Below are 21534 nucleotides of genomic sequence, written 5' to 3' on the forward strand. Positions count from 1 at the left end.
GTATCATAGAATCGAAATTTCAATTATGTTCCTCAGACAGTGATTATCTCTTGAATGAAATTATTGTTTGTCGTTCAGATTCGTATTATTATACAACTTGGACTGCGTTTATTCGCATCTAAACTCCAAGCAATGACGAAAATCACTGTTTGGGCTAAATTATTTCGTATGTATAAGCTTGTATTCTGTTATAAAATAAGTATTAACACTTGTACGACCCTTTCAAGTTTCCATGTAAACTTAATTGAGTACAATTTGACTGCACACGTTAATCACACTACTATTAATTAAGGATAGACATTATTATACACAAACAATTTAATATGTATATTTGAATTCAGGAAGACATATACTAACATTTTATCGATATTTTGAGTGGTCCTTCTCACTTGTTAGCAAAATTACGTAGAATAGACCACTTGTTAAATGTACAATTTCTCGGATATCTAACAGGAATCGGACAAAATTTGTAATATCACTACCAGGATGATTAACATCTACAAGTAGCATATCTAATAACCTATTAATATTTACATTACAACCAGCAAAACGGAAGTAACAATTAAAGTGCCATTAACTTAATTAGTAAACATTAAATAATAATATCAAATTTAAAGATTTCGATGAACAGCTTCTTCCGTATTACTACTGAACTCGAATTAAATTTGATTTGAGAGTTGGGTGTATCATTCATCAGTTGATAGGAAACTTGCCATTAGGGAACTACTCTTTGATGACGGGAAAATGGAAATGTAAGTAAAATTTTCAATTTTTCAGTACATATATTCAGTTCTTTCAAGAAGATAGAAGAGATTTGATTTGGTCTGCGTATATTGGTATTTGTCTATAAACCTTATTAAATTATAGACGCCGAAACGAAAATGTTTGTGTCTCCTTAAATTCAAATAACAAACCTTTACAATAATTTTGGAGACAGTGGCAGTTTATTTAATCTTTAACTCTCTTGTTTGAATCCCTATGAGCAAGCCATCGTTCCACAGGCAGCACGTGCGCTTGTTAGCAAAAGAAGAACAAAAGCGATCAAATATATTTAACGTGTTATGACAACATAATAAAATAATTCAGTTAAAATTCAGTTAAAAGAACACCATGATTCCTACAATGTCACGTACTTACAGTGTATCGCATTCTCATTATGTTTCAGATTTATGAAGTTTTTACTCCTTGTGGTCTCTGCAACTGGAGTGATGTCACTGACCTTGCATGAAATAGACAAAGAATGGTTCACTTTCAAAGTGAAATTTAACAGGACATATGATACAAGGACTGAGGAAAATTATAGGTTTGGTTTTCAGTAACTGATATAAGAATACATAAATATATACTTACGCCAAGTAAACGACGTATTACAGAATGGTGACGCCTGTCTTCTGCCTGGCTTGCCTCGCCGAGCCATTAAGAGTACTTCTGTTGGTGCCCTTTCTTCTGCTAAGTCTAATGATTGGAACAAGGATAGCTAAATCAAACATTGTCTCCATCCACACTATATCAGTTAAACATTCTAACATTCGATACTTCTAACTCATGTACCTAAGGAATTAAAAATGATACTCGTTTCAAAAAGTTCATAAAATTTTGCAGGAAATTGTTGATTGTGTTTTCTAAGATATTCTGAAATCTTCATATTCATAGCAACATATAAAGCTATATTTAAAATACTTTAGTGTACAAAATGGCTAAAATGTGAAATACCTCTTTATGTTTTGAAAAATAATCTTAAAAGTTTCGAAAGTCAAAAAAATTCTTGTACAGCTCTTTGACCTAGGGAAGGAGCTTGATTTTATTATGCTTACCGAAGCTGCAAGGCTTAGCATCAAGTCACTGCTTCGTCCGTCCGTCCGCGTGTCCGCAATTTTTGCCCGGAGTATATCTCAGCAACCATCAGCTAGAATTCAGTGAAACTTCACTGGAAGCTTCAACCCAAAAGGAGATGCGCTTTCATCTTTATGTTCCGGTCGGATGATTTTTCACTGAGTTATCGCATTTTGCTTATTCAACATATAATATATAGCACCATTCCGGCTAGTTGATTTGTCACTGAGTGTATTTAGCATTAGTATAATATAGCACCATTTCTTGTCCGGATTATTCCTCTGCAACCACTCAATGGAATTCTGCGAAAAAAGGAAGCTTGACCCCTATGAGGAGATGCGCGTATTGTCTTCAGGTTTTTGTCGGTTAATTTGCCGCTGAGTCACTGTCCTTTGTTTATTCAACATTACTGTACTATAGCACCATTTCTTGTCCGGGTATTTATCAGCAACCATTTGCTGGAATTCAACAAAACTTCAGAGGAAGTGTACTCCTAAAAGGCATTGCTCATATTACCTTCCTATTCCAGTCGTGTGATTTTTCACCCAGTTATTGGTCTGTGATTATTCATCTTTAATGAATTTTACAAGAAACTTTTCTTAGCAACCACTGGCTAAAATTCAGCGAAAATCTATAGAAAGCTTCACTCTCAACAGGAAATATGTATATTGTCCGGTGATTTGTCACTGACAACTTGCCATAACTATGATTATTCAGCATTAGTAAACTATAGCGCCATCGTTGCCCGGTATTCCTCAGTAATAGCGCCTGACTGATATTCAGCGAAACTTCATGGGAAGCTTCACTCCAAAGAGGAGATGCCCACATGTTGTATGTGTGTTGTTCTCCACACCTACTTGCTGCCCAGAGTTCTCGTAATTTCACAAACTTCATTGGAAGTTCCTTTATTAAGAGGAGGTATGTGCACAGTCATTCAATTCTGCTTTTGTGCTTTTCATATGCTATGATAATAATTCTTGCCTGATTGTGTAGTAATAGTGAATATGTTGTATGCAACAGGTACACCGTGTTTACTGAAAATCTAAAATCCATCTTGGTACATAATATGGAAGCGGACAAGGGACGCTATACATTCTGGTTGGGCATAAACCAGTTTTCTGACTTGGTAAGCGATTTCTTGTTAAAAGAATCTCTACGTATTCAATTATAATATATCTATTGTGATAAAATAAGACATATTTTCTGACTGAAATACAGCATGTGTTTCACTAATGAATACAAAGTACTGTTCATTGAAACAAATATGTAATTAAATTCGATAAATCGATTAGACAGTATGTCAAAACAAGAGGGCCATGATAGTTCCGGTTATTGCTTATCTCAATATTGATGCAAGTTTGTTATCTGTACTGTAAAGTGAATATATACTTCAGTTAGTCTAGCATAATTTTGATCATGTTACCATACACATTCAATGGTATTTCTTCAGATTGCTCATAGTTAGGTCTCTGGTGCGTTACCAATGTGAAATATCATAACTCTGATGCTTTTATAAAATTGAAAATATACATGAATATCTCTCCTACAGCGACATACCTTAACTCAACATTAATTTAGTATTATATTTCTATGTTGCACAAAATTATGACAAATTGAATAGTTAGTCCTTTCAGTCTAAGTATTTTCAAACTATGAAAATATGTTCCATCTTGCTTGCGGTTCAGATAAAAAAGCTTGATAATTAAAGGCCCTTTGTTGCTGGTTGTTAACACTTAAAAGCTTGATAACTACAAACCGTTTCTTGCTGGCGGTTCAGAAATAAAAGCTTCATGTATGCACATACCCTTTCTTGCTAGCGGTTCAGACTTAAAAACTTGCTAAATACAAGCTCTTTCTCGCTGGCGGTTCAGACTTATGACTAGCTAAATACAAGCTCTTTCTTGCTGGCGGGTCAGACTTAAAAGCTTGATAAATACTGGCTCTTTCTTGTTGGCGATTCAGACTTAAGAACTTGCTAAATACAAGCTCTTTCTTGCTGGCGGTTTAGACATAAAAACTTGCTAAATACAAGCTCTTTTTTGATAAGCTTGATAAATACAGACTCTTTCTTGCCGGCGGCTTCAAAAACCAACTATTTTTCCTGACAGTTCAGAGTTAAAAACCATGGGATTAGTTTTCACTTTTTAATCACCAGCATACAGATCACTTAAGTTTTTTCATTTAGTTAGGGACACCAATACACCCATACTGAAGAATTAGGCAAAAATCGATTCTATTATCTTTCCTTGTTTATTGAGATCAACGCTATACATTGTTGTCTCCCTTCGATCGTCTAGCTAAATATCGATCACTATCGGATATTTTTAGCGGGTGTTGCAGATCGTTATGGTTCGGCTATCTCCGCTTATCGTATCACGGGAGGTGCCGATCATAAAAAAAACAAGGATTATAGATTAGATATCTACTATAAAAACGTAGTGGGAAGGGTGATTTATTTTACACCCGTTTTAAGTACCGGTAAACAACAACAGCAAATATAGTCGTCTTTATATGTATCAGGTTACATACAGAGTAACAACTTGGTTTAATTCTGTTTTTCAATAATGTAAAATCTGGAACAACTGATTATAATTTTTAAAAGTGCTTACAAACTTGACAATTTCATTTTCAGTTAATATAAATAGATGATTGATACAATTGATTGCATTTAATCATATTTAACTTGTCAAAAATAATTTTGCTATGTAATGAACATTTGAAAAGCATATTGTCACACACTAATGAAAAATGAACAGAAAAACAAACTAACAAACATACTTGACAATGTAAAAGGTATCTTTTTATGACAACAGAGCCTTTTAATTGGAAGTGTGACCTATTTGCCCCCGAGCCAGTCATTGTGTAGTAAAGTATGTGCGAATTATGACTTCTCAAGGTTTCTCAAAGGGACTGACTGATTGATTTAATAAATGTCAGATTTTTAAAACAAAAAGTGGAAAAAAAAGAGGAAAACCTAAGAACAAAACAAGCTCATCATAGAAAAAAGTCTTTTAGAAAAGATTTAGGATAATATGACACTAATGTAGTGTTAATGTTATTCATAATAACTATCACGAATAGTTTTACTATATGAACAAGGGATTACAGATTTTTCATATCTTTTAGCGCATGCTATACCTATTTGAGATTAGCTGTGCGTACATTCAGTTCAATTCAATTTCGATTTATTGCATAAGCAAGTGAAAGCATTATATAATATGGAGCAGATAGAATACGATGTGGTGTCGATAAGTTTCAAGTCTTGTTTTCTTTTCTTCCTTTGTTTCAGACTGGACACTGTATTGAATCAAATCTTTAGGTGCTGATGCCGGTTTTGTATTTTTGTTTCTTTGGTGATATATGGCCATTAGTATTGTTATATAATGAACCTTATACACATATTATTCAATATTATATGCAATTTTCTGCGAACGTCTATCATTGAATGAAACGTATGTATTAGTTCTAAAGTCTTACTGAAAGGGGACTGGTTATGAAAAATACTCAACGTACATTCTTATGATTAAATAAGTTACAAACTCATAGAAAGTTGTAACACTAGGAATAGTATATTTTTCAATATCTTTTTCTTTGTTCAGACATCCAGAGAGTTCAACAAAATCTATGCAAATCTGAGAGTTGATGCCAATGTACAACAGAAACATACGTATGCAAAGAATAAAATAAAACATGACAACAATAACGTATCATTGCCAAGAGAAATTGACTGGAGGCATACAAACTGTGTGACACATGTTAAGAATCAGGTAGTACCTATTATTCGAATATATATTTTAGATATTTCACGCAATTATCTATGGTTTCGCTGATACATTTGACTCGAATTGTGCATTCCGTTCAATTTTTATGCTTTTTACGAAAATATTACGTTTCTTTTCTCTGCGAATTATGGCATCCTCGTTAACATACAGTGTTCTTTCCTGATATTTCTTTTTTTATATAATGTATATACAGTAATGTTTTGAATCCACGTACTTGTTTATTTTATCTGCCTTTATTTTTAGAGCACTTTTACGATGTCGTTATTTTTCTCTTCCGTTTGGGATAAACAACATCTTTTCAAAGCTATTACATGTTTGTAATTAAGCTCTGCTTTAGACAGGTAAAGAGGGCGTGACGGATAATATAATAAAAAAAGATGTAAGACACGATTTCAGCAGAATGACAGCATATTATTTACATTATATACATGTTACATGATAACCATGACGGAGTACCGTGTACATTATCACAGGTTACTCTGACAAGATCTATAATATATTTATATATGTAGAGCTAATTCATACGAAGCAATCACCACCATAATACACCACACCAATGGCGGAAAGAGTGTAATAGTACAAAGATGCATATTCTACAACAAAGCCAATAACCCAAATAAGATTAGTTTCGATGTTATTTTATATACACGCCTGAATTAACGTTTATTTACATCAATACAGGGTTCATGCGGAAGCTGTTATGCATTTGCAGCTACTGGAGCTCTTGAGGGTCAGGAATGTCTGAAAAACGGTGAACTAGTGTCTCTGTCAGAACAGAATATTATAGATTGCACGAACAATAAAGACTACAGTAGGTATTTACCTGAAATAATTTAATAATTTAACTGTCACTTCAACTCACCTATACATGTGATGTACTTTCATTGAATAATCAATGAGATAGGCAAGCAATATATTTTGAAAAAATGGATCTGTTTTATCATATATGCAATGTATAGTTCTGCTTGTATCATTCGTGTTTTAATACAAGTTATAGCAAGTTAGTGCCTTAATTTTTATTTCCTTTCATATCTTTAAAGAGAACCATGGCTGTGAAAATGGGAGAATAGACAGCACATATTTGTATGTATTACACAACGGGATAGACTCGGAGAAAAGCTATCCGTACAAAGGATCGGTAATTATACATTTTAATTTTATTTCTGGTATTATTGCTTACCCCTAGCACGTGTTGATGCCAATGAGTAAGCATAGATATAGCTATTAATGCCAATATATAAGAATGTATTCCAACAATTACACGTTACGTTTAGTTTAGATCGCTTAACAAAATTGCCATTGTTTTCCAAAAATCAATTTTCAACGATGTTTTAATATGTGCCGCCGCGTTAAAAGTTCATAATGGTCGATATTTACATTTTTTCCCCACCAAATTCTATATCCAGCTTATAACATTCGAGTGAATATCGAATCCGGATGCGATATTATAAATGTTCTGGACTTTAATATCTCGTTTCAGATTGGTACATGCGATCAGCAGAAAGGGTTTAAGGCGGTAAAGGAGATTTTTAATTACGAGGAATTACATTACGGTGATGTGGCTGAGCTTCAGGTAATTTCTTTCGACTCGACTGTGATGGTGTCATATGAGGTGTGGTCGTGACCCGAGTAGGACTTTAACCCACAAATACCAGGAATAACCAACAGTGACTGAAATACTGTTGAATAACGGCGTTAAACACAAAACAAACAAGCAAACAAGCACTTTATCAACTAGACCACAACTACAACAACTTGATATTCTTCTACTGGTTGAAACCATTTTCTTGGAATATAAGATAGCGCTTTTCTGTCCGTCCGTTCGTTCGTCGTTCCGTCTGCCCGTCAGTCCTTTTGCACTTTCGTGTCCGGTCCGTTATCCATGAAGGAACTTTCATTTCACCTGGAATAAATGTTCCTCATAATGAGACGACGTATACCCTAGTACCCATAGCTCGAATGTCAAGATCACACTTGCACGTCAAACGTCAACTGTGCAATTTTCCTATCCTGTATATAACTTAACCTCATTGGGTTCTGCTGCGGTTGAGAAAATTAGTCACTTTCCAGTTGGTTTCGCCCGATGAGTATTACTTTTATTTATGTCCTTTAATTTGACTTATGCACAATTAACCAGCTAATGAGTGTTTCAGGCAGTTCCAAAGCGATGCAACACTGTGTTCTTTACTTGCGCATCGTGGTCTATTTATAGATTTATAGCGTATAAATTTATCATGTTCATATCCGTATACACAGTTATGGGGTTACATGTGTTGGGGTGGAGGATGTTCTTGAAGAAACATGGCATCTCCTGTTGCATATTTAACTTTGTTAAACTTTCATTTATACCTTGAACACAATTTACCACTGCGACATAAAATGTGTAACAACTTTGAATATTGTTCTGTACAGAGAGCAGTAGCAGAAATTGGTCCTATCTCGGTTTATCTTGACATTGACACGGAGAGAGAAGTAAACAAGTTTCAGCATTACAAACACGGTGTGTTTGACAACAGCGAATGTGGAAATAAGCCGGAAGATCTCAATCACGCTGTACTGGTAGTTGGATACGGCGAAACACTTAAAGGTCAAGATTACTGGCTCATCAAGAACAGGTGACGTAATAAATATAGGACAATATCACGTGACCTTCAAGTTTTCCTGAATTCGTAAAACTTAAAAATGCTGGAAGTTTTATTTACGGCTGTCATTGCTGTTTCAGTCATTCCTTTTGCAATAATTTATTGATCTAGTCGAAAGTAAATTTCGTAAATCATATCTTTAAGGTCCTGTGAATAAAATTTTAAATTCTCAAATCATCTCTAACATGAACCTGTGTATATTTTTCTTTTTCAGTTATGGTACAGCCTGGGGCATTGAGGGCTATATGAAGATCGTGAGAAACGGACGTAACACATGTGGAATAGCAACTCGTGCAAGCTTCCCAATCGTTCCAAACGACAACAGTTGACTTACTTTCTAAAAATATATTTTAATGTATTGTTCGCTTGTATGATGCCGGTGTAATGAAGTATTTCGACCCCCATAGAATAATGACCCCCGGTCATTATTCTATAGAAAAAGTGACCTCCCGGTCATAGTATTATGACCTCCAGATCATAGTACTATGACTCCCCCACGTGAAGTAAACTGAACCTCACGAAGAATATTGACTCCCATAAAAACAAGAGCTGTCGGATGACAGCGCGCTCGACTATTCGAAGAATTGACTGAAGAATGGAGTCAAAATATTTCTACAGATATTCAGACAAAAGAAAAAAATACATTAGACAAACAATGTTCCTGTATTTGTGGATTTCGATAAGTCTTGCACTAAATGGCAATGTGTAAACCAATTAAGTCCAAAAAGGGCCAAAATATATGGCAGAGTTATGTACTCTTTCCTACAGATAGAGACTATTATACAGAACAAGTGATAAAAGTTTCAAAGCCATATGTCAGACACTTCACACAAAATATGAACTGGTACGAAAAACTTAACCAAGATTTCTAAGTCAAAAGGGGCCATAATTCAGCCAAAATCCTTGATGAAGTTATGTACTCTTGCCTGTAACTGGACATGGTGATGGTAAACAGGTGTTGAAAGTTTCAAAGCTTTATCTTCAAAGACTTTGTCAAAATATGAACTGGTACGAAAAACTTAACAAAGATTTCTAAGTCAAAAAGGGCCATAATTCAGCCAGATTCCTTGGTGGAGTTATGTGCTCTTGCCTATAACTGGACATGGTGATGGTAAACAAGTGTTGAAAGTTTCACAGCTTTATCTCAAGAGACTTTGTCAAAATATGAACTGGTACGAAAAATTTAACAAAGATTTCTAAGTCGAAAGGGGCCATAATTCAGTCAAAAACCTTGACGGAGTTATGTACTCTTGCCTATAACTGGACATGGTGATGTTAAACAATTGTTGAAAGTTTCAAAGCTTTATCTCAAAAGACTTTGTCAAAATATGAACTGGTACGAAAAACTTAACCATGATTTCTAAGTCAAAAGGGGCCATAATTCAGCCAAAATCCCTGATGAAGTTATGTGCTCTTGCCTATAACTGGCTATGGTGATGGTAAACAAGTGTTGAAAGTTTCAAAGCTTTATCTCAAAAGACTTTGTCAAAATGTGGACTGGTACGAACAACTTAACCAAGGTGTGACGCCGACGCCGTGGTGAGTATGATAGCCCTACTTATTCTTCGAATAGTCGAGCTAAAACGACCCCCGGTCATTTGGTCAAATTTAGTGATAACTCATATATCTAAGGCCTAATTGCTGCATTTTATGCCCCCACTCGGGGGAGGGGGGCATATAGATTTGCCCATGTCCGTCCGTCCGTCCGTCCTTCCGTTTGACCATTAGCCCCAGATACCATCACTTGACACAGAAATCAGAGCATTCCGCAACGGGAAAATGGATTCTATTTCTAGACGCTGTATCTTGGTGTATACATTTTTTTTCAGGAAAATAACAATTCACAATACGTTCACAAAAACACACCAGTGTCAATAATCCCTACAAACTTCGGTATGAAGTAATTCTTCAGAAGAAAACTGCACAAGAAACTGCTAGCATAGAACTTAGTATTAATAGAAGTTGCAATACTTAGCAGTGGCAGTAAAGTACGGTAGCAGCAACAATAGAAAGTAGTAGTAGTAGAAGTAGTAGTAGTAGTGGCAGTGGTAGTGGCAGTTGCAGTAGCAGCAGCAGCAGTAGCAGCAGCATTAGAGGAATAAGTGACAGCAACAACAGTAGCAGGAGAAGAAGAGGTAGATATACAAGACGTATTAGTGGAAGCAGGTGTAGTAGTATCAGTAGTAGCAGTTGTAGATGTAGTAGTAGAAGTAGTAGTAGTAGTAGTAGAAGAAGAAGAAGTACATGTAGTAATAGCAATAGAAGTAGCGGCACCAGTAGTAGTAGTACAATCAAAATGTTAGGAGTCAGTATTTTACTTGGAGGGGTCAGTTTTTCTATAGAATAATGACCGGGGGTCGTTATTCTATAGTGTTTTCAAAGGGAGTAGGTTTTTTTTATAAGGGGAGTCAATATTTTACAGGAAAGGAGTCATATTTTCTATAGAATAATGACCGGGGGTCGTTATTCTATTGGGGTCGAAACACTTCATTACACCGGCTTAATTTCATCTTGTTTGGTTCAAAACTACACAACTTGCTTGAAAAATACACAAAAAAATACACTGTATTCATTTAAAATTCGTATATATCAATAAAATCTGTAAAAAGATCCTTTGGAAGCATATAATGCAACCAAGAAGAATAACATCAGGTTTGACTGAGTTTGTTTATGAGATGTACTGAAATGTGCAACATCTCTCATGTTCCAAGTCAAATTGGTTAGGGACAGCAACGACATATTCTGATTAATCAACCAAAGGGTTAGCGGATTAGATTAGGAAGATTAAATGAAGTCTGATAGCTTTATCTTATACTATATCTACAAACATTCTCAATTAGACCCTTTTGTATTTCAGATAACTCCTAAATAATGCATTTAATCTTATATTCATAACTATTAACTTCTTAATTTTCAAACCATATTTTGTAGCATTGCAGTTATACCCCATAGGGTGCCTCAAAGCTTGTTCCGTTTCGTTCCGCAAATTACCAATAGCTAAACATGGGTAAAGGTCATGTTCACAAGATCTGAGTCAAATTCATGTATGATAAACTACGCCTCGGTATTTTTCGGCGAACGACGTCTAAATTCGTTTTCGTTTCCTATGCCACGTGACTTCAGTTTACAAATCAAACTATTTGATAACCCATTATAGATAATTTATCAAAATGGAAGATTTATGCAACACTCTGCCTGATTGGACGAGAGTGTCAACTTCTTTCACTCTGTTGATTGTGCTACGCTGAGTGAAATGTAGACAAAGCGTTTATCCTAAACGACGCTGTTCACAGTTTTAAAGCTAACTTTGGCTCAGTATATTTAGCAAGAATATTGATATATCTCAAAATGATAAGTAAGTTTAATAAATATGATAAAAACCTGTTCAAATACCAACATATATCAAATTAAAGAAAGAGCTGAATACGGTCTGCGTATCACATGAATAAGGGTGTGATAAGAGTCTTATGTAGAGAAGTGCTTTTTGAAAGATTTTCCTTGTTACATTTGTCGTCTGTATATGAAAAGGTTTCTTGCTTTTGTGACTTATTCAGATTGCATATTAAAATGAGTACTTGTTTGCTTTGATATATTTGTTATAAATTATTTAACTGATTTATTATATTATGAATATTTTTCTTTAGTATGGTATGCAAATATTGAACTCAGTTGAAATCTGTTTTATTATATATATGCTATATAATGACTGAATCTCATTACACTGAAATGAAGGTACGCTGCATACATTTATCTATGTGATATGACTACGGTCAATCTTTGCTTATGAAACAGAAATATTGAAATAATAACAATTGTATGTTTTGCTTGACCTTCACTTTTTTATAGGTGTGACGTCATTGTCCAAAGATTCATGAATAGCGAATATGCATTTGTTAAAGCGGGATCAGTTGGCCTATTTTAGAAATAAATAAAAATAATAAATAAAAAAATCCTTTAATTGATTTTTTCTCATGTATTCTAATCAAACTTGATTTGTAGCGTCTTTATTAGGCCCGCAGCCAACTTTGTTCAGCTGGGACATTTGACCCCTTTCAGGGGCTGCTAGAGCTAAAACTAGAAATGCCTTTATACAGCGTCTCATGAACAGCTTGGTGGATCTTTGTCATACTTGGTCTGGAATCATTATAAGGTCCTCTTCCAAATTTATTTATATAGGAACTTGGGCCCTATTAGGGACCACTATGACTAATAGTAGATATTATATGCCTTTCTTCGCATTAACCACTAAAATGTAATGGATTTTTATCAAACTCGATGTGTAACAATATCGTAAGGTCTCCTGCTATTTTGTTACAAATGGGGATAGGGACCAATTTAGCTAAAAATATAAACAAGTTTAATGACCTCTTCTCATGAACCGCTTCATGAATCTTCATCAAACTACTGCTGTAATTATTCGTCTAAGGATAAACGAAACAAAATTGCAACCCTACGAAACCTTTGCGAAAAATTAAAAGAGAACCATTTCAATTGTTAAAATGCGGTGAAATATGTTAGATGAAAGATGAATGTTAGATGAAAAATTCATAAACTTCTTTCCTTATTACAATTCGCCGACCATCATTTTTAAAGATATTTCTTGTTTGCAATACCTTCCATATTTCAAATTTTATATTTATGATTTATTTCACCTGTTAACAAGAAAATATTTACATTTGCCCTATTATTTCCGAATGACTGGGGCAAATTATTATAAGCCCTATTCCTAAGTCCAATATAATAGATCCAAGGGATCCAATGTCATACAGAGGTATCTCGTTATCATGTACTATGTATAAGATTTATTGTTCAATTTTAAACAACCGTTTGTCTAAATGGACAGAGAATAATGATATTTTATCTGATGAACAAAATAGTTTTAGAAAAAATGTACAATTGATCATTTATCGTCGCTAACCAATATTACTGATACGAAGAAAAAGGCTAAATAGGAAGGCCTATGATTTTATTGATAGAAATATTCTTTGGAAAAAGTTAGGTAATTTTGGTATAAATGGCAATATGTTTTTGGCATTACAGTCAATGTATAAGACTGAATGGCCTTAGCACTGACTGGTTTGATGTCCACTGTGGAGTACGCCAGGGCTGTTCTTTGTCTCCAATGATTTTTAACCTTTTCATAAATGATTAAGTTACACGTATAAAAGCGGTTGGAGTAAGAATCAATTTAGACAATGAACAAGTCTGTATTTTATTATATATATGCTGATAAGGTAGTACTTATTGCAGAAAACGAAACTGATTTGCAATGTATGTTAGATGTATTGGACAACAGGTGTATTAAGAATTCTATGATTATTAATCGAGATAAAAGCAATATTGAACACTTTCGTCCACTGTTGGCTAACAGAACTACATTTAATTTCTCGTGTGGTGGTCATGCTTTACAAACTGTACATATTTGGGTCGTTTACTTACTGAATATTTAGATTACAACAAAACAGCTAAATGTGTAGCTCAGAGTGCGAGCAGAGCTTTAGGCTTATTTATTGCTAAATCAAAATCTATGGGTACACTGCCATATAATGTGTTTTTTTGGTTAAATAATACGACACGGAGAGAGAAGTAAACAAGTTTCAGTATGGCCAGTTATTGCATATGGAGCTTCAATATGGGGCCAAAAATCGTACTCATGTATCAATGCCGTACAAAATAGAGCTATGCGATTTTATTTAGGGATCGGAAAGTATACACCAAATGCTGCAGTTTATGGGGAATAAGCCTGGCAAGCACCACATGTGAAACACTTGAGATATATTAGTCAACAATGGCTTAGATTTATGAAAATGGAAACTAATAGAGTAAATTATAAAGTTTTCAATACAGGTATGTTGAAATGTGGTCAGAAATGTAGAAATTGGCAATTTGAATATTTTAAGTGTTTAGAAAATTTAGATTTAGTTGAGGTTTCAGGACAGTGTGCCAATATGTCATCTAAAAACTACTGTAATAAAATTGTAGAAGCAGCTACGTTAGTTTATAAAGCTGAATGGAATACTCTTATTAGTCGAGACACTTGTACAAGTAGAAGATGGGGAAATAAACTAAGGACTTATAAATTACTAAAAGAGGACTTTTTAACTGAAGATTATGTGAGCTTGAATATGCCTTTAAAGCATAGAGCCTCTTTCACTAAATTTAGATGTGGTGTAGTGCCAATTAGATTAGAGACCGGAAGATATGAAAACCTCCCTATTGAAGACAGAATATGTCCCATTTGTAAATCGTCGGTAGAAAATGAAAAACACGTACTTCTCCAATGTTGTTCATATGATGATTTAAACAAAGCATCTAATATAAACATGAATTTTGTTAATTTAGTAAAAGATAAAAAACTAGATTTTGTACTTTCCAACAAAGGTATGACAATTTTGACCGCAAAAGCCTGTTACAGGATTCTTCAACTCAGATTTAGCATTTTATATAAATAGGCTTTATATTCTTAACACTGTATAAAACATTGATGTTTTATTATTATAAATAATGTCTTGATATAACATGTTGTTTCACTCTGTAGTATGAGTTTAGTATTTTTATCCAATCAGAGGAGCAGTTGCTGATTAGTTCATCCTTGATCTGATCAAGGGTGATAGCTGTTTTTTTTTTAAACCATTCCTTAATTGCACAGTAGTGCCCATGTTACTTGTCAGATTCTTAAAACCTTATTTTGGTTAACTTTCAATTAGCGACTGCTCCTCAGTTTTATATATAAATATGAGTCGATGTAAAAAGATATGTGTGTGTATAAATTATCAGTGATAATAAGTCTCCTGTAATTCAGTATTGATATAAATACTAGCATAGGAACTGCTTCAGTTATTGTCAGAGATAATACTTTATTGTAGACACATACAAAGGCTCGCACGCACACATACATGCATGCACAACACAACACAATCGCAACACATTACACACATACATACAACTTAAGTACACACACACGCGCGCACCGATACAGTTCACATTCACACCACTTGAAATGATTTGTTTGTTTGTTTGTTTGTTTGTTTTGGGTTTAACGCCGTTTTTCAACAGTATTTCAGTCATGTAACGGCAGGCATTTAACCTAACCAGTGTTCCTGGATTCTGTACCAGTACAAACCTGTTCTCCGCAAGTAACTGCCAACGTTCCCACATGAATCAGAGATGAACACAGCACAATATACTTGCAATAGTTTTACTGGGATTTTAATAGTGTAATATTTTATGATATGAGTATTATATTTATACAGTCTCTTGTAATCCTATATAGAATGGCCATTTACTTGTATGATATGTGTAATTTTTATGTTTGTATATGTGTATCAAATAAAAATGAATGAGACTTAAATAAATTAATAAATCTATTAGAACTCAGACAGTGATCATCTCTTGAATGAAATTATTGTTTGTCGTTCAGATGTGTATTATTATATTACTTTGACTGCGTTCTCGTGATGTAATTCATTCGCATCTAAACTCCAAACAATGACGAAAATCACTGTTTGGGATATATTATTTCGTATATACAAGCTAGTATCTTGTTATAAAATAAGTATTGATACCGGTACGACCCTTCCAAGTTTCCATGTAAATAAAATTTTATCGATATTTTGAGCTGTCCTTCCCACTTATTAGCAAAATTACATAGAAATAACCACTTGTTACAACAATGTACAATTTCTCGGATATCTAACAAGAATCGGTCAAAATTTGTAATATCACTATCAGGATAATTTATTTATCATCAATTACATCTATAAGTAGCATATCTAATAACAACTAGCTAAACGAAAGTTACAATTAAAGTGTAATTAACTTAATTAGTAAACATTAAATAATAAAATCAAATTTAAAGATTTCGATGAACAGCTTCTTCCGTTTTAATACTGAACTCGAATTAAATTTGATGTGAGAGTTGGATGTATAATTCATCAGTTGAGAGGAAACTTGCCATTAGGAAACTACTCTCTGATAACAGAAAATGGAAATGTAAGTAAAATTTTCAATTACTCAGTAAATATGTTCAGTTCTTTCAAGAAGAAGAGATTTGATTTGGTCTGCGTATATAGGTATTTGTTTTTAAGTTTTTCACTTAACCTTTTTAAATTATAGACGCCGAAACGAAAATGTTTGTGTCTCCTTAAATTCAAATAACAAACCTTTACAATAACTTTGGAGACAGTGGCAGTTTATTTAATCTCTAACTCTCTTGTTTGAATCCCTATGAGCAAGCCATCGTTCCACAGGCAGCACGTGCGCTTGTTTGCGAAAGAAGAACAAAAGCGATCAAATAAAATTATATTTAACGTGTTATGACAGTTAAAAGAACACCATGATTCCTATAATGTCACGTAATTACAGTGTATCGCATTTTCATTATGTTTCAGATTTATGAAGTTTTTACTCCTTCTGGTCTCGGCAACTGGAGTGATGTCACTGACCTTGCATGAAATAGACAAAGAATGGTTCACTTTCAAAGTGAAATTTAACAGGACATATGATACAAGGACTGAAGAAAATTATAGGTTTGTTATTCAGTAAGTGATATAAGAATACATAAATATATACTTACACCAAGTAAACGACGTATTACAGAATGGTGACGCCTGTCTTCTGCCTGACTCGCCTCGCCGAGCCATTAAGAGTGCTTCTGTTGATGCCCTTTCTTCTGCTAAGTCTAATGATTGGAACAAGGATAGCTAAATCAAACATTGTCTCCATCCACACTATATCAGTTAAGCATTGTAACATTCGATACTTCTAACTCGTGCACCTAAGAAATTCAAAATGATACTCGTTTCAAAAAGTTCATAAAATTTTACAGGAAATTGTTGATTGTGTTTTCTAAGATATTCTGAAAGCTTTATATTCATAGCAACATACAAAGCTATATTTAAAATCTTTAAGTGTACAAAATGGCTAAAATGTGAAATACTTCTTTATGTTTTGAAAAATAATCTTAAAAGTTTCGAAAGTCAATAAAATTCTTGTACAGCTCTTTGACCTAGGGAAGGAGCTTGATTTTATTATGCTTACCGAAGCTGCAAGCATAAAGTCACTGCTTCGTCCGTCCGTCCGCGTGTCCGCAATATTTGCCCGGAGTATATCTCAGCAACCATCAGCTAGAATTCAGTGAAACTTCACTGGAAGCTTTAACCCAAGAGGAGGTGCGGTTTCATCTTTATGTTCCGGTCGGACGATTTTTCACTGAGTTATCGCATTTTGCTTATTCAACATATAATATATAGCACCATTCCGGCTAGTTGATTTGTCACTGAGTGTATTAAGCATAAGTATAATATAGCACCAATTCTTGTCCGGATTATTCCTGTGCAACCACTCGATGGAATTCTGCGAGAAAAGGAAGCTTTACCCCTACGAGGAGATACGCGTATTGTCTTCAAGTTTTTGTCGGTTAATTTGTCGCCGAGTTACTGTCCTTTGTTTTTTCAACATTACTGTACTATAGCACCATTTCTTGTCCGGGTATTTATCAGCAACCATTTGCTGGAATTCAACAAAACTTCAGAGGAAGTGTACTCCTAAAAGGCATTGCTCATATTACCTTCCTATTCCAGTCGTGTGATTTTTCACCCAGTTATTGGTCTGTGATTATTCATCTTTAATGAATTTTACAAGGATCTTTCTTAGCAATCACTGGCTGGAATTCAGCGAAAATCTGTAGAACGCTTAACTCTCAACAGGAACTATGTATATTGTCCGGTGATTTGTCACTGACAACTTGCCATAACTATGATTATTCAGCATTAGTAAACTAAAGCACTATCGTTGTCCGGTATTCCTCAGTAATAGCGCCTGACTGATATTCAGCGAAACTTCATTGGAAGCTTCACTCCAAAGAGGAGATGCCCACATGTGTGTGTGTGTGTTGTTCTCTACATCTACTTGCTGGAGTTCTCGTAATTTCACAAACTTCATTGGAAGTTCCTTTATTAAGAGGAGGTATGTCCGCAGTCATTCAATTCTGCTTTTGTGCTTTTAATATGCTATGATAATAATTCTTGCCTTATTGTGTAATAGTGAATATGTTGTATGCAACAGGTACACCGTGTTTACTGAAAATCTAAAATCCATCTTGGTACATAATATGGAAGCGGACAAGGGACGCTATACATTCTGGTTGGGCGTAAACCAGTTTTCTGACTTGGTAAGCGATTTCTTGTTAAAAGAATCTCTACGTATTCAATAATAATCTATTGTGATAAAATAAGATATATTTTCTGACTGAAATACAGCATGTGTTTCACTAATGAATACAAAGTACAGTTTTTTGAAACAAATATATAATTAAATTCGATCAATCGATTAGACAGTATGTCAAACAAGAGGGCCATGATAGTCCCGGTTATTGCTTATCTCATTGTTATCTGTACTGTAAAGTGAATATATACTTCAGTTAGTCTAGCATAATTTTGATCATGTTACCATACACATTCAATGGTATTTCTTCAGATTGCTCATAGTTAGGTCTCTGGTGCGTTACCAATGAGAAATATCATAACTCTGATGCTTTTATAAAATTGAAAATATACATGAATATCTCTCCTACAGCGACATACCTTAACTCACATTAATTTAGTATTATATTTCTATGTTGCACAAAATTATGACAAATTGAATAGTTAGTCCTTTCAGTCTAAGTATTTTCAAACTATGAAAATATGTTCTTTCTTGCTTGCGGTTCATATTAAAAAGCTTGATAATTAAAGGCCTTTTGTTGCTGGCTGTTAAGACTTAAAAGCTTGATAACTACAACCGTTTCTAGCTGGCGGTTCAAAAATAAAAGCTTCATGTAAACACCTTTCTTCCTGGCGGTTCAGGCTTAAAACATGTTAAATACAAGCTCTTTCTTGCTGGCGGTTCAGACTTAAAAGCTTGATAAATACAGACTCTTATTCTTATTTTTCACTTTTTAGTCACCAGCATACAGATCACAAAAGTTTTTCATTTTGTTAGGGACACCAATACGATGTGGTGTCGATAAGTTTCAAGTACTGTTTTTTTTTTTTTTTTTGGTTTTGTTTTGTTTTTCTTTTGTCTCAGACTGGACACTGTATTGAATCAAATCTTTAGGTGCTGATGCCGGTTTTGTATTTTTGTTACTTATATATTACCAATGTGAAGTATGGCCATTAGTGTTGTTATTTAATTAACCTGACACATATTTTATTCTATATTATATGCAATTTTCTGCGAAGGTTTATCATTAAATAAAAGTATGTATTAGTTCTAAAGTCTCACTGAAAGGGTGACTGGTTATGAAAAATACTCAGTATACATTCTAATGATTAAATAAGTTAGAAATTCATAGATAGTTGTTCAAACGCTAGGAATAGTATATTTTTCATTATCTTTTTCCTCGTTCAGACATCCAGAGAGTTCAACAAAATCTATGCAAATCTGAGAGTTGATGCCAATGTACCACAGAGACATACATTTGCAAAGAATAAAATAAAACATGACAACAATAACGTATCATTGCCAAGAGAAATTGACTGGAGGAAGACAAACTGTGTGACACCTGTTAAGAATCAGGTAGTACCTGTGGTTCCATTATATGTTTTAGATATTTCATACAATCACCTATGGTTTCGCTCATATTTTGCTCGAATTGTGCATTCCATTCGATTTTTATGTTCTGTGTCATATGACGTCTTTTTTCCTCTGCGAATTTTGCATCTTCGTTGAACAGTGTTCTCTTCTGATATTTATAGGTTATTAGCTTTGTATAGGGAAATATGCACGAGTTCTTCAGTGGAAATATTGCGCAACTTTAGGAGCGCAATATTCTTCCGCTGAAGAACGAGTGCATATTTCCCGATGAAAAGCTAATAACCTTTTTATTACATATGCATCTACACGTATAAATATTATGTAAATATCATAAATATGTTCAATAGCCTGAATATGATTGACAATACTGAACTAAATAGAAAAAAAATAGTGCAACAACACACACTGAATTACGTCACACACCCGATATGAAATTCAGGCGTCAGTCACGGTATGGAAAAATATTGACGTTTCCGGTACCAGTGTAACTTAACGGGGAATAGAAACGAGTATGTGATAATTCTTTTTATGTAATGTAAATACAGTAATGTTTTGAATCCACTTATTTGCTTGTTGTATCTGGTTTTATTTATAGACCACTTGGTACGATGTACAACATCTTTTCAAAGCTATAACATGTTTGTAATTAAGCTCCACTTTAGATAGTTATAGAGGGTGTGACGGATAATATAATAAAAAAGATGTAAGACACGATTTCAACAAAGAATGACAGCATATTATTTAGAATATTATATGATAACTATGACAGAGTACCCTATACATTATCACTGGTTACGCTGACAAGATATATAATATATTTATATATGTAGAGCGAATTCATACGATGCAACCAACACCACCATAATACACCACCCCAAAGAAAGAGTGTAATAGTACAAAGATGCATGCTCAACATCAAAGCCACTAACCCAAATAAGATTAGTTTCGATGTTACTTTATATACACGCCTGAATTAACATTTATTTATATCAATACAGGGTTTATGCGGTAGCTGTTATGCATTTGCAGCTACTGGAGCTCTTGAGGGTCAGAAATGTCTGAAAAATGGCGCTCTAGTGTCTCTGTCAGAACAGAATATTATAGATTGCACGAGCAACGACGACTACGGTAGGTATTTAGCTGAAATAATTAAACAATTAAACTGACAGTTCAACTCATCTTTACAGGTGATTTACTTTTATTGAATAATCAATGAGATAGACACAATATTTTTGAAAAAAAAAATGTTCCAAGGGATAGACACAGAGCAAAAGTATCCGTACAAAGGATCGGTAAAACAAACTTTTTGGATCTTTTTAATTTCATTTCTGTCCTAACACTTGTAAATTGTTTAAATTGATGCAAATGAGTGACTGTAGACATACTTATTAATGTTCATTCTAACACAATCTGCAGCAATTGCTATACAACCTTATAGAGAAATCGCCTATACATGAATCTACGATAAAATATGGTCGGCTGTTACATTTCACCCCCTATGATTGTGGCATAAGAGATTCTACTTCAGTTCAATTACATACAAATTATTTCAGGGCCAAACGGTTGAAAACAGCATTTCAAAAACATAAATATGATAAAAAGTCATACTGACTTATGTGTAGGACCGTAAAAACAAAGACAAATATCAGACAGGGAATGCCACGTACCAAAATCGCAGCCTCCCCAAAACGAAACCTACA

General features: G+C 34.1%; 2 protein-coding genes across 2 annotated transcripts; both read left to right on the plus strand.

Annotated features, from left to right (window-relative positions):
- Positions 1 to 431: 431 nt before the first annotated feature.
- Positions 432 to 12215, plus strand: LOC123549310 (procathepsin L-like). Its single transcript, XM_045337286.2, has 9 exons — positions 432 to 752; positions 1166 to 1303; positions 2854 to 2959; positions 5433 to 5600; positions 6297 to 6426; positions 6656 to 6753; positions 7096 to 7188; positions 8028 to 8230; positions 8472 to 12215. The coding sequence occupies exons 1-9, from the start codon at positions 745 to 747 to the stop codon at positions 8584 to 8586; spliced, it is 1059 nt and encodes a 352-aa protein (XP_045193221.2). The 5' UTR covers positions 432 to 744; the 3' UTR covers positions 8587 to 12215.
- Positions 12216 to 16653: 4438 nt separating this feature from the next.
- LOC123549311 (cathepsin 8-like) lies at positions 16654 to 21015 on the plus strand. The gene is made up of 4 exons (XM_045337287.2): positions 16654 to 16785; positions 18323 to 18428; positions 19649 to 19816; positions 20833 to 21015. The coding sequence occupies exons 1-4, from the start codon at positions 16691 to 16693 to the stop codon at positions 20998 to 21000; spliced, it is 537 nt and encodes a 178-aa protein (XP_045193222.2). The 5' UTR covers positions 16654 to 16690; the 3' UTR covers positions 21001 to 21015.
- Positions 21016 to 21534: the final 519 nt, after the last annotated feature.

The sequence above is a fragment of the Mercenaria mercenaria genome, chromosome 6 (genome assembly GCF_021730395.1).
Source record: "Mercenaria mercenaria strain notata chromosome 6, MADL_Memer_1, whole genome shotgun sequence".
NCBI classification, from domain to species: Eukaryota; Metazoa; Mollusca; class Bivalvia; order Venerida; family Veneridae; genus Mercenaria; species Mercenaria mercenaria.

Bases quoted from the DNA above. Each gene is read 5' to 3' on its own strand.
- LOC123549310 (XM_045337286.2), top strand. The intron at 2,960-5,432 runs GTAAGCGATTTC...TTCTTTGTTCAG, and splicing joins TAAACCAGTTTTCTGACTTG to ACATCCAGAGAGTTCAACAA. The intron at 6,427-6,655 runs GTAGGTATTTAC...ATATCTTTAAAG, and splicing joins CACGAACAATAAAGACTACA to AGAACCATGGCTGTGAAAAT.
- LOC123549311 (XM_045337287.2), top strand. From the start codon at position 16,691: ATGTCACTGACCTTGCATGAAATAGACAAAGAATGGTTCACTTTCAAA. The intron at 16,786-18,322 runs GTTTGTTATTCA...TGTATGCAACAG, and splicing joins AGGACTGAAGAAAATTATAG to GTACACCGTGTTTACTGAAA. The intron at 19,817-20,832 runs GTAGTACCTGTG...ATATCAATACAG, and splicing joins TGACACCTGTTAAGAATCAG to GGTTTATGCGGTAGCTGTTA.